Source organism: Urocampus carinirostris, chromosome 17 (genome assembly GCF_059441175.1).
Source record: "Urocampus carinirostris isolate Australia breed hairy pipefish chromosome 17, RoL_Ucar_1.0, whole genome shotgun sequence".
Taxonomy (NCBI): Eukaryota; Metazoa; Chordata; class Actinopteri; order Syngnathiformes; family Syngnathidae; genus Urocampus; species Urocampus carinirostris.
Window position 1 is genome coordinate 15,319,244 of NC_142365.1, and position 17,936 is coordinate 15,337,179.

The 17,936-nt window shown below is 39.0% G+C and overlaps 1 protein-coding gene across 1 annotated transcript; it reads right to left on the reverse strand.

The window, feature by feature from the left end:
- Nucleotides 1–687: 687 nt before the first annotated feature.
- On the reverse strand, nucleotides 688–16,922 carry dpp3 (dipeptidyl-peptidase 3). Its single transcript, XM_088320404.1, has 19 exons — nucleotides 16,828–16,922; nucleotides 14,726–14,879; nucleotides 14,462–14,606; nucleotides 14,283–14,372; nucleotides 13,253–13,390; nucleotides 13,113–13,187; nucleotides 12,105–12,195; nucleotides 11,907–12,037; nucleotides 8,712–8,842; nucleotides 7,908–7,966; nucleotides 7,644–7,838; nucleotides 7,455–7,567; nucleotides 7,276–7,368; nucleotides 6,836–6,898; nucleotides 6,626–6,750; nucleotides 6,431–6,551; nucleotides 5,152–5,331; nucleotides 4,910–5,072; nucleotides 688–1,036 (listed from the first exon to the last, which is right to left on the reverse strand). Exons 2-19 carry the CDS (start codon nucleotides 14,848–14,850, stop codon nucleotides 897–899), a joined length of 2,178 nt encoding a protein of 725 aa, XP_088176530.1. The 5' UTR covers nucleotides 14,851–14,879; nucleotides 16,828–16,922; the 3' UTR covers nucleotides 688–896.
- Between the last annotated feature and the right edge of the window lie 1,014 nt (nucleotides 16,923–17,936).

The following is a 17,936-nucleotide window of genomic DNA, read 5'->3' on the forward strand; positions in this document are numbered from 1 at the left end:
AGACAAAGAACTTGGCCGACAACATCGAGGAACAGACTGGTGCGAATTTTGCACCAACCTAAAAACAGTCCAAGAACAGTCAGCAGTGGATAAACCAGGCGGTTAAGGAATCCGTGAACCATGAAAACTATTTTTGTCAATATTTTGAATTTATTTCATGCATTTATCAAACATGCCTTACTTTTTTGCATTTCAATAAGCCGTTCTGCTCCTTCAATTTTTTTTTTTTTTTTTTTAAAAGTCAACTGAGTAATACCATGTAACCTCTAGCGGCGTGGAAAATATTATTTCAAATCATATATGTGAGTTTAGGTATGGAAATTTATCAGTAACCTCGAAGAAGCTGCTATGTTTGGCCACCATTTTGCTACAACATAAGCCAAAAAGACGATTTTTCCAAGCTAGCTTTTCCCGGTGGTTGCCTCAACACTTATTGGCCACTTACCGCACACAGTTGAGCCCGAGTCCTTTCATTCAGGCATCTTCTGTTTTTACTCACCGTTTCCTCCTCTAGCCATTTGGCTGCAGGCTACGACTCACCACTATTGTTAGCTGCTCCTGTTTTGTCCTTCAGTGTTACCCTCTTGGTGAATTATTACAAACTGTTACTTATAAATAAAAATAAACCATCCATATCAACAATGTAATGTGAAGAACTGCAATTCACGTTAAAAGAAATAAGACAGATTTTATGAAATGTTTTATTTCTGCAGATATTTCCTGTATCAGCTTTTCAGTAAATACTGTCATGTGATAAAAAAAAAAAAAAAGTTTTTAGTATTGACCTGAAGCTATTGGGATTTTGTAATACTCCAAAAATGTTTAAGTTGGACCAATCAATGTTACTCTTGTCAAGTCAGTGATGAGGACTATTTTGTGAAGTCTGGAACCCTCCATCAACACCAACAGGAAGAATCCATTTTACTCAATTCTAAAAGGTCAGCCTCCAGCTTCTCGTGATCTTGAAAGCGCTCGACGAAGGACTGGATCAAACCCGACGCGCTGCCTTCGTACTCCATCAGCTCCACACAGTCTTCTGAAATGCAAAAAAAGAAGGAAATGATTGCATTTTCCTGCTCTCTGGATTCCTCATCAAACGATGGTTTTTATTCATTTAAAATGTAGGAGTCTAATTGTAATTACCTGCTTTACGGATTCCTTTAAATGAATGCCGCAACCAATCATATTGAGAATACAGTATTAGCCAGGGTCCGCCCTATTCTTTCAGGCCAACACTGAGGTGCTGATGCATCCTTTTATCACCTCTAGTTTTGATAATTTGAATTCCCTGCTCTCTGGACCCCCCCCCCCCCAAAAAAAAATATTGCAAGCATATACCGTTGCAAAATTCAGCGTCATGCAATATACTGGTATAAGATTGGCTGCATTGGCTCCCCAGTGTGTTTCATGATTATCTTTAAGGTGCTTATTATAGTTTTGGAATGTCTTAACCAAGGGTGGGCAAACTGAGTTAGGGGCCGCATTGGGTTAAAAGAAACTAATTTATCGATCTATCTATCCATCCATTTTCTTACGCTTATCTTGGGCCGGGTCACGGGGGCAGCAGCCTTAACAGGGAAGCCCAGACACCCCTATCTCCAGCCACTTCATCCAGCTCAACCGACGGGATCCCGAGGCATTCCCAGGTCAGCCGAAAGACATAGTCTCTCCAGCGTGTCGTGGGTTGTCCCCGGGGCCTCCTGCCTAATTTTTCGAGTTTATGATTAAATATACATGCAGATCTCTAAATGTTACATTTCTTTTTATATTTGTTTTTAAATAGATTCATTACATCAAATTGGTTTCTTAAACGCTGAGAAATAAAGCAAACTAATACATTAGGTCCCCGTTTCAATCACTTAATTTGATATTTAGTCTCGTAGTATTGCTGGAACAATTTTGTCGTATTCCTGTTGTATTACTGTCGGAGTGTTTTTGTAATATTACTGTAGTAGTATTTATGTTTTAGTATTATTGTACTTGTGTTTTTATTGAATATATTTTCACTACTAAGGAAAAATAGTACATAAAATCCCTATTTTAAGCACTTAATTTGATATTTTCGTAGCAATTTTGTAGTAAAACTTTTTTTCCAGTAGTATTTTGTAAAATTCTCTAGTGGCATTTTTGTATCAAAGTATTACTGTACTCATATTTTTGTAGCATTTCTTTTTAGAACTTGGCAAAATAATATAAGATCCAGGTCCCCATTTAGAGTGCTACATTATAAATTAAGTTTAGTTTTATTTTTGTAGTGTGTATGAAGCATTTTTTAGTAGACACACAAAATGACAATTGGGACAAAGCTGTCACGAAAAAAAACCCCAACTAATTCATATATATATATATATATATATATATATATGTAACGGGTGTAATAATAACTTTTATTTTATTGAAATTCCTGCTAAAATATGTGTATAGTTTTTGGTAAATGTCCTGCAATGCTGAGTCCAACAGTGCCATCTGCTGGTATGGGGTGGGGTTTGGTTTTGGCTTCTAACATGTGACCAGGAGGCGGGGTTTTGTCAGTTTAACCAGAGTACTACAAAGGTAAGACATATCTTTTGGTGCTCCACAAAATAAGTTAATTTTAAACATTATAACCCCAGCTGACAAATCTCTCACCATGCATAGTAATGTGATTGATATTGTCAAGCTGTTTTGATTTATTTTCGTTTTGTTTCTGTTTTACTAAATATTAATTCCCCTTGTAGAGATCAAAGAGATCAAACCCAGCAGAAAAAGCTAATGTTGTGACTCATCCATTTGCAGGTAAATTGTACCCATTTTTATACTCATTATTGTTTTTATTCCTATTTTTTCATATACATTAAAAAAGGATGATGTTGGTTAAAATTCAGAGTAAAGAAAAACATGTTGAATTCATTGTAAACGTTAAAAATCCACTATACGATCTCTTGTTAAAAGTATCTTGTTAAAATGCAAAGATTTATAAATGTATTGTGATATTCTAAAATGTATTTTCTGTAAAGTGAAAAGACAGCTCTTTGATATGCTTTGTTGTCAGTTTAACCAGAGTACTACAAAGAGATCAAAGAGATCAAACCCAGCAGAAAAAGCTAATGTTGTGACTCATCCATTTGCAGAAACTGTAATAATAAAAACCTCATCATCCAGTCCAGCGTGAATGTGGATCTTTGGTGGGACACGTACACCGCGGTTACATATATAGGGATGAAATTTTGATATTTTCACCATTGTTTGCAAAACACTGGTTTACTAGTGATCCCAAGAGCCAAAGAGAAATGCACAATTTTGAGAGCATTCTCCATTCAGGCCCTTGTGCTGCAGAATGCTCAGCCCTCAGATTTGATGGGAGTAAGCTCACACCTTGTAGCATGGATTACAAACTACCTGACAGGCAGACCCCAGTATGTGAAACAGGGCGGCTGAACATCGGACACTGTGGTTAGCAGCACAGAATCTCCGCAGGGGACCTTGCTCTCTCCATTCCTATTCATCCTGTATGCGTCGGACTTTCAGTACAACACTGAGTCCTGCCACGTGCAGAAGTTTGCTGATGACACTGCTATCGTGGGATGTATCAAAGTGGGCAGGAGGAGGAGTACAGGAAATTGATTCAGGACTTTGTCCAATGGAGCGATTTTAACCACCTGCACCTGAACACCACCAAGACCAGGGAGATGGTGGTGGACTTCAGGAGAACTAGAACTCACCCGGTTCCTGTAACTATCAAAGGAGAATGTGTAGAATTTGTCCAGACCTACAAATACCTGTGTGTGCAGCTGGACAATAAACTGGACTGGAGTGCCAACACAGAAGCTCTATGCAGGAAAGGTCAAAACTGACTTTACTTCCTCAGAAGGCTGGCGTCCTTCAACATCTGCAAAAAGCTCCTACAAATGTTCTATGAGACTGTTGTGGCAAGCGCCCTCTTCTATGCGGCAGCGTGTTGGGGAGGCAGCGCCAAGAAGGATGCCTCTCGTCTTAATAAACTGGTGAGGAAAGCGAGCTCTGTTGTGGGCACAGAGCTGGACAGCCTAACAGTAGCTGAGAGACGGGCACTGAAAAAGCTGCGGTCAATCATGGACAATTCATCACATCCACTACACAGCATCATCTCCAAACAGAAGAGTAGCTTCAGCGACAGACTGCTGTCACAGTCTTGTTCCACGGACAGACTGGGGACATAATTTCTTCCTCATGCCATGAGGCTCTTTAACTCCACCCGGGGGACTAAAGGCCCACATTAAACCACACCCCCACATTGCATATTACCCTATTTTTATTACAGTGTGTATTTTATGTAGCACTATCTAAATACTCTATATCAACATGTTACATTGGGCATTTATGTATTATATTCCTTTTACTTTATTATCGTTTTATTTTGAACACAAGGATACTGCTGGAAGTGTGAATTTCCCTACGGGGATGAATAAAGTATCCATCTATCTCAGAGGAAGTGTTTAGATCTAGGCTAAAAACACACTTATATTCAATAGCGTATGAATGATGTTGACCTCAGGAAGCTGTCAACCGGACATTGCTATTACCTCTAATTCATGTTGATGATGTCTTTGTATTGTCTGTTGATAAACTTGCAACATCAATTGCAGCCTAGTTATCCTGAAAGGGGATTACCTCATGTGCAGCCCCTTCAAGATTTCTTCTTTCTCATCATGCTGAGGTTTTTGAGTTTTTCCTTGCCCTCATGTAGGTTTTAGATCAGTGGATGGTGTAATCGCACTCTGTGCAGCCCTTTAAGACTTCTTGTATTTAAGGGGTATACAAACAAATATGACTTGACCTAACCATCTTAGTTCAGCAGGCATGTGTCTCCTGGCCCATGGTTTGCCCATCATGGTCCTAAGTCTTAGGCTATTGTATCTGTTAACATTTAAGTCTAATTTTGAGAACATACCGCTTATTTTGGTGTTGGCTTGGACAAACATCTTGCGATCTTCCTTACGCAGCAGCACAGTCTGGCGAAGACGTAAGAAGTTGTGGGCGCCGGTCTCGCTCACGGACGAATAACCCTCGTAGAGTGCTCGACCTTTGTCTACATCAGCGGTTGACTTGAAGACCTGCAAGATGGGGGTGGGTTGAAAGTAGATTTGGTAGTAGAGATAGAACATCGACAACTCACCTCAAAAAGAAACATACCTGCAGTTTACAAAGGAACTTATGGATAGCCTTCTTGCCAACGGTGCGGATCTTGCTTCTGTCTAGCGTGATGCGGGCGTCTGGCTTGCCGTCAGCTCCAGTGACTTCTTTCAGCCCCACCAGACCCTCTCCCGCCTCCAGTAACACGCGCAGGATCACAAAACGAGCCTGCATGTGAGCCTGCAAAAACAACAACATGGCTTGATTCCCGGTACAGCCAATGTTGAGCAAATGTGATTGAAGGTATTTGTGGACTGACTAACTTTTGAAGGGGCGTCTCTACTTTACAGATTTTCACTTTTCGTGGGTGGTTTTGGTCCCCATTAACCGCGATAACCGAGGGATTACTGTACTCACAAAAATATGTTTTAAGCAATAGGCAAGGGCAACTTTGTCTTTTTGTGCTGCCCAGTACCAAATAACCCACAGCACAGTACCTGTCCGCGGCCCAGTGATTGCCGACCACTGGATTGGACAGTTTACGAGAGAGATTCTGATTTGATAAATGACAAGATTGTCATTTATCAAATTGTCATTGAGTCTTTTTTTTAAGGCAGTTTTTTTCTTTGGTTCCTTTTTATTTAGAGTCTATTGCGTTTTTCACTTTCATCATCAAACTGAATACAACTGACTGAGCAGCTCCGAACGACGTGCGCATGCACACACATGCGCGCACAGGCATTTCAACAAAGATTAACAAAGAGGAAACCAAATGATTATCTTAAATTATGATATACCCTTTACCTGGTCTCATTAAAGAAACTGAGGGTCAATCCTGAATAGTTTTAATCGCTCTTTAAGCTCTAGCCGGCCAATAAGATCCAGCTAATAAGTCAACAGCGTGTGGGTCGCTAAATGGATCTTTACTTAAAATAGAACCAAGTAGTGAGGGCAGAATATTATGAAATTGCTAAATTAAATGCATGCAACACAGGCACCTAAAAATATAATCTATTATATTTATCATTGCCACATTATTATTATTTTAACGTATAATATTTGCAGGAAGAGGTTAAGCGTATAAAAGAAGCCCTTTTGGTAGAAAAAAAGCCAGTGTGCAAAAAAAATATTGTTAAAACAAATGCACATTTTATATAAATTTGCATGTTTGCCCAATTAAAATTAAAACCCGTTTATAGAGACATAGATGCTTTAATATGCTAATTTTTTATGTATACTTCAATCTGATCGAGAGTAAAAACAATTGTGGTAAATCGAGATCCTGATTTTAAGTTTTAGCTGTCATTTGACAGTCCACAAAATTATGTTGCCAGGTCACCTGTCTCCAGCTGTTGCTTTCAGGCGTATAAAACTCCAGGCCCAGCAGTCCGCCTCGCACCATGCTCAGCCAGTTGACATAGACCACATCCTCAGCATCTTGTCCTTCGTGACCAAAGATACTGCAGGACAGAAACTATGAATATCAAATGGCTTCTTTTCCATTGACAAAATCATAGAAAATTACAAAATTCACCTTAGTACATCCTTGTTGAGTGACAGGTAGAGTCCCACACACTCTGCCCTGCATTCTTCGTAAGAGGAGGCCATGGTGGAGAATTTACTGTCCCATGTCTCGCTGTCCTGATACCAACTGGAAACCTATTACAATGTATTTTCTTAAATATACATTCACTTGCACATTTAAAAAGGTTTTTTTTTTTTACATTTGATGGAATTTACTCACCAGCTCACCAGTTTCCGGGTTGATGACTTTGCTCATTTCAAAGTTGAACTTGCCTTTGTTGTCCTGCAGAAAGTGCCACGCATGCATAAAGGTAAATATCAATCATGGTAAAGTCAACTTTTTTGGGAAATGTCTTGAATCTAACTTTGAGAAAACTTGTAACCCTGGCTTTTAACTCTTTCTGCGGCAAGATTGGTGAATTCGCATCCAGTGTATGAATATGAAATATTTGACTTTAGTTGACTCCTTTTGAGGACTACACAGCATGTCCCTTTTTCTACTCTGACATGGACTTTAAGGATAGGACATAATCACTACAAGTAATAACTGTGGTAAATTATGACAGCCATTTCTATTTAAGTACAATATTTTTGAAGTGGATTATTCTTAGCGTAATTCAATTAATACTCTTCAGCTCCAGATGAATTTGATTGACAGACCTGGACAAACAACTTGCCGCTTCCATGGCCCAGCAGCTCATGCAGGCCAACTTGAACTTCAAAAGACGGGCTCTTCCACTTGACAAACAAATCCTGGTGCAAACCAATGCAAAATAATAATGAAAAAAAAAACATTAAAATAAAAAGAAGTACGAGTTTACATCAAGAGCGCGCTTTACCTTGTCGTCTTCCTCCAAGAACGTCAGTTTTTCTTTGTTGGTAGAGTAGGCCACAGCCAAAACGTTTCCTAGGGAGACGTTTTTAAAGCCCTCTGACTGTCTGATGTCATCATCTGGTTCAAGACAAACAGAAAATGTGAGTGAAACGTGAAAAAAAATCTATATACGTTAGGTTGGCAGCACACATACAGTTGGGAATGTTGATGCCAGCTGGAATGCCACTGCCTGCGAAGGTGAGCACATCGAGGGAAGTGAAGTCCGGTTTAAGGAAAGTGTCTTTCTCAAATTCCCTCGGCCACGGAAGTTGGGGAAGAAGCACTTCTGCAGAGCTTACGAGTTTGGCGAAGCGCTCGCTCATTGCTTTGTTAACCACTGCCACGAAACCTAAAGTGGATGAGATCACGTTGGCTGGAGAAAATGGCGGAAAATGCAGACATTCCATCGGCAGGTTACCTTCAAACTCTCCTCTAGAGCCAAAGGGGTCCCTGTAGCTTTCAATAAAACCGATGTAGCTGAAAAGTGAGTTGGTGAAAAGCAGTTTAATAAACCGTTGGGGTATAGGATCACAAATGTAAACTGTGTTTCTATTTAGGGTTGCCTGCTGATTATTGAACTGGTAACGGCCAAACACAGGGTTCATACACCTTTTTCATGGCCAAATTCAAGCATTTTAAGGACTTTCAATTTTACAATTTCTCCAGTACCATTTAAGGAAGATATCTGATGTGAATCAATTCATAGCCCTGTTATTTGATAAATCCTATGCCAAATATTAAAACAGTATCTATTATACACTGAATAGGGCATAGAAAATGAAACAGAATATACGTTCCCCATTTGATTTGTGTTTGCTGCTTAGTGTTTGGTCCATATTGGATGCCATTTTTTGGTTCTTTGTCTTACTGATAGCAGTCGATGACGTCAAGCTTTAGAGAAAGGAAAGTTAATTCTTTCAAATTGTAACGAATGTGTGAAGTAAGGCGTGTTTACATTCTTTTTAAGCAGACTGGTTTTAATTTTCTTCATTTAATGCATGGTCTATCGAATCAGACTGACAAGAAACATGACTGAAAAAAAATCAAACATTTACAAGCACTTCAACCAAAATTCAAGCACTTCTGAAACTTTGAAAACACAACATTAAATTTTCAAGGAGTTCAAATACCCGTATGAACCCTGTATATAAATAGTATTTATATCTGCATCAGTAAGAAAAAAAACACTCATCATGCATTACTATAGGTTACGTGAACTAACCTCTCCACAATGGGCCCCTTGTCTTTGATCCAGTAGCGTGATCCTTCTTTATGGGCTTCCACAGAGCCAAGTGTGAAGCTTTTCTTGTACTCCTCCAGCATCTTCTTCTGGTTCTCGTTGGCAGCGTAATCCTGTCGTTTGTTTGAAAAAAAAAAATCAACATTGGCCAAATACATGGAAATACTGTGCCCGGAAAAAGTATTTGCCCCCTTCCTGATTTCCGTGTTTTTGCATATTTATCACTCTCACAGGTTTCAGATCACGAAACCAATTTTAATGTCACACAAAGACAATCCAAAGTAATACAAAATTCAGTTTTAAAATGTTGTTTCAATTTATTAAGGTACAAAAAGAAAAATTATTAAAACTTATCATCTGGCACTATGTGAAAAAGTAACTGCCCCCTAAACTTAATAGCAAGTGGGGCCCCCGTTGGCAGAAATAACAGAAATCTAATAATTTGGAATTGTTTCAAATCTGCCATATTGGGAGTTTTCTAGCATAAACTGCCCATTTAAAATCACACCATGGCATCTCAATTGGATTTAAATACGGACTTTGATTTGGCCACTCCAGAACATTCATTTACAGGGAGTGCAGAATTATTAGGCAAATGAGTATTTTGACCACATCATCCTCTTTATGCATGTTGTCTTACTCCAAGCTGTATAGGCTCGAAAGCCTACTACCAATTAAGCATATCAGGTGATGTGCATCTCTGTAATGAGAAGGGGTGTGGTCTAATGACATCAACACCCTATATCAGGTGTGCATAATTATTAGGCAACTTCCTTTCCTTTGGCAAAATGGGTCAGAAGAGGGACTTGACAGGCTCTGAAAAGTAAAAAATAGTGAGATATCTTGCAGAGGGATGCAGCACTCTTAAAATTGCCAAGCTTCTGAAGCGTGATCATCGAACAATCAAGCGTTACATTCAAAATAGTCAACAGGGTCGCAAGAAGCGTGTAGAAAAACCAAGGCGCAAAATAACTGCCCGTGAACTGAGAAAAGTCAAGCGTACAGCTGCCAAGATGCCACTTGCCACCAGTTTTGCCATATTTCAGAGCTGCAACATCACTGGAGTGCCCAAAAGCACAAGGTGTGCAATACTCAGAGACATGGCCAAGGTAAGAAAGGCTGAAAAACGACCACCACTGAACAAGACACACAAGCTGAAACGTCAAGACTGGGCCGAGAAAAATCTCAAGACGGATTTTTCTAAGGTTTTATGGACTGATGAAATGAGAGTGAGTCTTGATGGGCCAGATGGATGGGCCCGTGGCTGGATCGGTAAAGGGCAGAGAGCTCCAGTCCGCCTCAGACGCCAGCAAGGTGGAGGTGGGGTACTGGTATGGGCTGGTATCATCAAAGATGAGCTTGTGGGGCCTTTTCGGGTTGAGGATGGACTCAAGCTCAACTCCCAGTCCTACTGCCAGTTTCTGGAAGACACCTTCTTCAAGCAGTGGTACAGGAAGAAGTCCGCATCCTTCAAGAAAAACATGATTTTCATGCAGGACAACGCTCCATCACACGCATCCAAGTACTCCACAGCGTGGCTGGCAAGAAAGGGTCTAAAAGAAGAAAAACTAATGACATGGCCTCCTTGTTCACCTGATCTGAACCCCATAGAGAACCTGTGGTCCCTCATCAAATGTGAGATTTACAAGGAGGGAAAACAGTACACCTCTCTGAACAGTGTCTGGGAGGCTGTGGTTGCTGCTGCACGCAATGTTGATCGTGAACAGATCAAAGCGCTGACAGAATCCATGGATGGCAGGCTTTTGAGTGTCCTTGCAAAGAAAGGTGGCTATATTGGTCACTGATTTGTTTTTGAATGTCAGAAATGTATATTTGTGAATGTTGAGCTGTTATATTGGTTTCCCTGATGAAAATAAATAATTGAAATGGGTATACATTTGTTTTTTGTTAAGTTGCCTAATAATTATGCACAGTAATAGTCACCTGCACACACAGATATCCTCCTAAAATAGCTAAAACTAAAAAAGCCCCACTCCAACTTCCAAAATATTCAGCTTTGATATTAATGAGACTTTTGGGTTCATTAAGAACATGGTTGTTGTTCAATAATAAAATTAATCCTCAAAAATACAATTTGCCTAATAATTCTGCACTCCCTGTAGTTTGTAAGCCATTCAGAGGTGGACTTGCTAGTGTGTTTTGGATTGTTGTCCTCCTGTATGATCCAAGAGAGCTTGAGTTTGAAGGTATGGACTTCCTCCTTCAGGATCTTCTGGTAAACGCCAGAATCCATTATTTTGTCAACCACAGCAACTTGTCTTGGTTCTGAGACAGACAAGCAGCCCCAGACCTTACACTGCCAAAACCATGATTTACTGTTGGAATCATGTTCTTTTTGTCAAATGCAGTTTCATTTTTACGTCAGATGTAATGGGCTGGAGACCTTCCAAAATCTCCATTTTGACTCATCAGTCCACACAATGTTTCTCCAAAAGTCTTGCGGATAGTCAAGATGCCTGGGAACTTCCCCATGGACGATTTTAGCCAGTGTCACGGACCATAAAACTCAGGCCAGCAAGGCCTGCAGTTCCTTGGATGTTTGTTGAGGTTCTTGTGTAACCTTATTTTTCGTTGTTCGACTCTTAGAGTAATCTTAGTTGACCCAACACTCCTGGAGAGGTTTGCCACTGTTCCCAGTTTTCTCCATTTGTGGATAATGGCTTTGGCACTGGTTCACTGGAACCCTACAGCCTTGGCAATGCCTTTTTTGACCTTTTCCAGACTGCTAGATTTAAATGACATTTTTCACATTTCTTCTGGAATTTCTTTGGATGGTGGAATGTCAATTGTGTTCTTGAGATTTTGTAGCCTACATCATTTTGTCTAAAAGATTAATTTAAGTTATTTCTAGATTGAACTCAATTTAGAGTTTGGCCTGTGGAATTAAATTCAGCTTAGTCACAGTTACTTTGTGATTTAACTAGGGGGGCAATTACTTTTTCACATAGGGCCAAATAGGACTAGATTTTTTTTTGCTTTAACGAATGGAATCAACATTTCAAAAGTGCATTCTGCATTTCCTTGGGTTGTCTCTGAGTGATATTAAGATTGGTTTTATGATCTAAAACATTTTGCGTAATCAACATGGAAAAACACAGGATTTAGGAAGGGAGCATATCTTATTCACGGCACTGTATATCCTTTTTTCTCACTCACCTGAGCCTTTTGAAGGTAGTAGCAAACCCTCTCCATGATTGGAGCATAGTCACCCCTTTTCACAGAGAACTCCTTTCCTTCAAAGTCAAAGCAGCCGCAGCAGGATTCACACTCGCCTTCCACTGCGCAGTCTATTCATGCAAGCTTCTAGTTAACATCACATTGAACCAAATGACTTGATCTCATTTGACGACTGACCTTTCTTCACAGCGGAGGCCAGGCGCACTTCGTAGAAGGTTTTGTCGCCATTTTCCCTTTTGAAAAGCCGGGTGTTGTAAGCGGACAGTTTCTGAAGGGCCCAAGCAACAGTTAAAACATTGTAACAGAAAAACAACATCGCTTTGTTTGTAAATTATGACCACATCTCACGCTGTTCTTTCTTCCCTTTCACCATGCATTTATAATTAAAAGCTGTAATTTCCTGCATTCATTTAGGTATTATCTTCCTTTTATATTTATCAATATTGCTTGTGAAACCAATTAATGCTCAGTTAAAATTATAATTATGTGATTTTGAGCTTAACTGATATTAAATAATTTATAGTCAATTCATCAATTAGACCAGGTGAAAGTAAATTATGGCCTTCAGGCTACCCACTACAAATTTTGAAAAACAGTTTTCATGCCACTCTTTTCCCCAGTGTCCTTTTGTGGCCTCCAATAAAATTGTTTTAAATAAAATATTACGCATTGCATATGTTAAGATAATTCAAATAGCATTAGGTTTTTTCCAATTGTTCCGTTTTCCCATTTGCAATCTTTATCATGTATTTATTTTTAAATCGAGATATTTATCATTTGTTCTGCAAAAGAAAACACTTTGCATTTAGTTTTTAATTCCCTTTTTTAAGTTTAGTGCTTAAAAGGGGGGCACAATATATTATTTTGCTTTCATTCTGAGTGTTTCAAAATCAATTTAATAAAATGGTCTTTTGAAAATGGAAATATCAAATGTACATAAAAACTATCTGCATGTATACTTAATCATAAATGCATATTAAGAAAAATAGGATATATTTTTCTTCTTCATGCAATGTTATTGAATCAGGTCTATCAATGTTTTTTTCTCCTGGCTCGACCTCTGTGCTAATTTTTTTAACTAAATGCCGCCCGCCACTCCATATATTTGCCCAACCCCGGATTAGGCAAAGGAAGATTGCTGTATTTGATGGCCCTAATAAATGTCCCAATGCAGGTGAGGCTTGCCTTTGAGTCAAGAAACTTCTGCGCCAACTCAGCATCTTCCAGACAGCAGTTCCCTGAGAAGTACGTTGTAATACCCTGAAGGGAGCAGTTTGATAAATATCACCAAGTACTAGTTGAAACACATTTTTCACGTACTCTACCTTGTCACCAAGGCCCAGTTGTTTCTGTTTATCCTTTAGGGAGTAGATGAGGCATGAGCAACTGTGCCATAGAGCTTCCATCGCTGAGCGATCCTCCTGAAATGCTTGGCTGGCCCTTACTAGAGCATCCAGTTTTTCCTATGATGGCAGAAACAATGATGCTGGAAAATTAAGGCAACAGGGAACACATTTACTTTATTAATAAATTAAATGAGGGATTTTATTTGACAGTGTGCCTAAATTCATCACTAGAAATCGATGTAGCTCGGAATGGAGCTAAAGCGTTTGGATTTGAAAAATTACATACAATGGAAGCGGAAGGATACCACTTGGTAAAATTCAGAGGAACTTTGATAGTTTCTGAAACCAGCGACCGGACCTTGAAGTTGATGTTAATCCTTGCGAGTGAACACAAAAGACTGAGCAAGCTAAATACACCCGGAGGAGATGAAAAGAGCCAATAATAGGAGTTGGTCAGAGCTAGTGGAAGTGGCTAAGCAAAGCAGATAGTGGGAGAAGATACTAAAAACGCCTGTAAAAGATGGCAAGATTAGGTTTTATATACACAGCTAACAATACCAATAGCTGTTAGCGGCGAGCCATAGCCTGCAGCCAAGTGGCACACATGCATGGCTAGAGAAGGAAACTGAAAAAAAACCCAGAATATGTCTGAATGAAAATGCTCAGAAAACATCAAATGCAGGCTCAATTGACGGAGATAAGCAGCTTTATTGACATGAACAGTTAACAATAATAGTGGCTAGCGGCAAGTTATAGCCTGAGGCCAATTGGTTAACATGAGTAACTTGAGAAACAGTGGGGAAAAAAGTGGAAGATTTGGGAATCACAGAGTTTCTGCTTATTATATGAATCAATCATGTTCTATATAAATTAACCATTTTTACACTATTAAGGGTTGCTGTATACTACACACTGGGGCTTTAACTACAAAAGGTAAAACAATTCTTGTAATATTCCCGTTATGTGTAGCCCGTTTTTACTTTAACATAAGACCAATAATCAGTTGTACCTTTGGTAAATTTGGGACAAACTTGGAGTCACCAAAAGACTTGTAGTTTCCCATGTTGGCGTAGAGACCTGCTGCATACACCAAGAAGGCCTAAAAACAATAACAAAAGCAGCCCTTGAAGAACACAGGAGGTGTGCAAAGAAACAACAATGAAGTCAAGAAATAAATGGGAGACAAACTTGGTACTCTTCTGGACTCAATCCCGCCGCTTTGGCGACAGCTTCCAGCTGAGCTGGCGATTGCTTTCGGAAGATCCTTTGCAGAAGAACAAAAATGACGGGCGACTCCGGGGAAGTTTGCAGGAGGACGGCAAGGCCTCCGTACCTAGGAAGGAAGGTTTTTTTACTCATTTGCAAATAAAAAATACGCAACAATCCACTTGTCTGATGCTTTCCCCCGCATCTTCCACTTTTTCTGAGAGAAAAATAAGGTAAGTGACGTACCAAGAGGCCCGTGAGAGGTAATGTGCATACATCTTCTCTTTCGGAGATAGCAAGCGGAAAGCTTCAGCACAGGATAAGGCGGAGATGCCAATATCATTTGGCAGGAAGTACTGTGAGTCCACCATCTTCAAGTGTGACAAGAACTAGCTTCAATCTAGAATGGGTTGAGGGGGAAAAAAGACAAATAAGTAATAGTTGCTTATTCTTTCTCTTCCAGATTTATTAATTTTTGACGAAAGAAAATAAAACCAAGAGGCTTCCGGAAGAACAACGTGTAATGACATGTCAAGTGAGGCAAACCGAGTGAAGGCAGCTTTAACTTGGGGCAGATTTTGTGCACACAAATTTCTTTTTTGCCATTTTGCACAAAAAATATGAAAGATTCCCAACTTGCATTTTCTCAAAAGTTCCTGTGACCATCTGTTTCCACCAGCCAGAATTTGGCTAATGCAAACTATACAGAGGTATCTTACTACAGTTAAGCAGTTTAAATTGGTAAACGCGTATTTTTTATGTGAAAATCAGTCTGTTCGCACGGATAACAAATCGACTACCACTTAGCTAATTTTGAAGAGCATTTAATTTACTATTATTGTTCTTTTACTTTGGTGAATATGCTAGTGTGACTCATTTGTTGCATTAGACTGCACCAACTACATCACTATCATCGAGATCAATCCCACTCTAGTTTTCTTTTCAGTAATCATTATCTTGCCCATTAAAAGCTAACATGCCCAAAAATATGTGTTATAAAAAGTGATATTGTGAAATGTAGTAGCTACAAGCTATCTATTTTTGACGCTAACTTTAATCAAAGTAGAATAAACATATTTGTTATTTGCAATTTAGATCACTCGACAGTTTGACAAACTTCTGTATAACGTTGTTGTCTTGCTGATTTTTGGACACTTAAGTGTCTTGTTTGTTGTTTTATGATTAGTGAACAATTTGGAAAAAACTTCAAATGAGCATCAAGTAAGATGTCGGTCAGTCATATTGTAACTTTGTTTATAAATTGGTTGAAAGTAGGGCAACACAGCGGCGCAGTGGTTAGCGCGTGTGCGTCACAGTTCTGAGGTCATGAGATCGAACCTCCTGTGTGGAGTGTGCATGTTCTCCACATGCTTGCGTGGGTTTCCTCCGGGCACTCCGGTTTCCTCCCACATTCCAAAAACATGCATGTCAGGTAAATTGGCCGCTCCAAATTGTCCCTAGGTGTGAATGAGCGGGCGAATTGTCTGTCCCTGTGTGCCCTGTGACTGGCTGGCAACCAGTTTAGGGTGTCCCCTGCCCACTGCCCGAAGATAGCCGGGATGAGCTCCAGCACCCCCGCGACCCTGAGGATAAGCGGTACAGATAATAGATGGATGGTTGAAAGTAAATATTTAATTAGGGTGTTCTCGCCAAGTGGTTCACATTTTCGGTTTTAGCTTAAATTTTCCTTTTGGTGCATCCCCAATTAATGATACATTACCATTAATCTTTACACAATGGACTGTTTCTTAACTCGTTATTTGCGTTGAGGTTTTATGTATTACAGCAAGATTAACTTATTTAAAATAACATGTTAAAATTCCAATTAATCCCCCATTATCCACGACACACGTGGATTTGTATTCCTTGTAGTGCAATGCATGTTTATTACAGCCTTTTTATTCCACTCGTTCCAGTGCAACGCACGATGTTTATTAAACACTTCTATTTTTTATTGTACATCATTAAACAGGAAAAGAGTCATTTATTTTCCAATGCTTTCTCTTTCGCTTTCAATTCATGACTATGGGGAGGGATATGCACCGTAAAACTTGACGCAGTTGTTTATTAATGCGTGAAAAAATGTTCCAACATCCTCTCTTAATATAAGTTAAACTTCATATATTGTATTCTACATTTTGTGTGGAATAATTGTATTTATATATAAATATTTAGTTGAAAGCCACCAGGACAAAAAAATGTGGCAGCTCTTCGCCGTTTACTTGATTGAACACATAAACCCGACCTTAACTAGCTTTAATGTACTTTTATTTGAAAATTTAAAAGTTGTTTAATTATCTAAAACTCCTTTCTGTGGAGATATATTAATAATTCCACGAGCGTTTTACCTTGTTCTCAACAGCTCCGACTGACGTCAAAGTGCAGACTCACGTTGCACATTTCCGGGATAGACCCTAAATCCCGCCTTTTGGCCAATCAAAGCTCGTTTTTGGTGATTGGCGGTGAAATAGACCAATTGGCAGAATATAAGTGATCCGCCTCAAATTTAAATATTTTAAAATAAGGAGTACAATTTTTTTTTTTAATTTACATCCCCACGACTGTATTTCCAACTTAAAATTACTGCTTTATAAAATATTTAATAACATTTGTATGATACTAAATTAAAGAATACTATACTGATCAAACTGAAAATGTCGCGCCCCTCAACCTATCACAACTCGTAGAATTGCGACAGACCAATCACGAAGTTACAAAAATCACAAACATTATTAAATGCATTTATCATTAAATTGAGAAATGTATTGAACAAAAAACACAAATAAGATATAATTAAAGTACAATATATGTGGATCAATGATTGAGATCATAAGTTGCCGCTTGACCAATCACAGCTCCCATATTTTTATTGGCAGCTCCAATGACCAATCATTTAATGGCAGGCATTATTTTCGGCCACGCGTTCCACAACAAGGATCGAGAAATTGATTCTATTTTGTTGAAACTGACATATAAATCAATGAATAAAGAAACATTGCCAAATTATGTAACTCAGACTTGCAAATAATTATTTTCTGCTATCAATTCAGGTTTTGGATGAACTGTGTGCTCTGTTTTCATTGTTCTTTAGACCGAAGCCGATTAATGTAAATTTATTCAGCTTTTCCACACAGAACACAAGGACAGAATCAACATTTTCTTTTGTTCTTTTTTTATACTCAATGTCAACCGTAGCCTATTATCGTCAAGCATTGGCAGAAAGACAAATGTTGTTGGTTCGGATATCAATGAACAATATCAGCTTGTAAGCTTGTTTTGTTTTCTTTCAGGAGCTTGAAGGATTTGCAGCGCTCACTTCTATTTTTAGGCATCATTATTCATTTGTGTATCGATCCTAATACGTTTTTTTATTATCTGGCTAAAATTTAAGTAGTTTTAGGTGTCAGTGAGTGTAGGCCTATGCGGTAATTTGCATCTAGATAGTTACTTTCAGAGT

Coding starts and splice junctions, on each gene's coding strand:
- dpp3 (XM_088320404.1), bottom strand. CDS start 14,850: ATGGTGGACTCACAGTACTTCCTGCCAAATGATATTGGCATCTCCGCC. Junction 14,607..14,725: donor TACCTCTCACGGGCCTCTTG/GTACGTCACTTA, acceptor CTTCCTTCCTAG/GTACGGAGGCCTTGCCGTCC. Junction 5,073..5,151: donor AGTTCCTTTGTAAACTGCAG/GTATGTTTCTTT, acceptor CCCATCTTGCAG/GTCTTCAAGTCAACCGCTGA.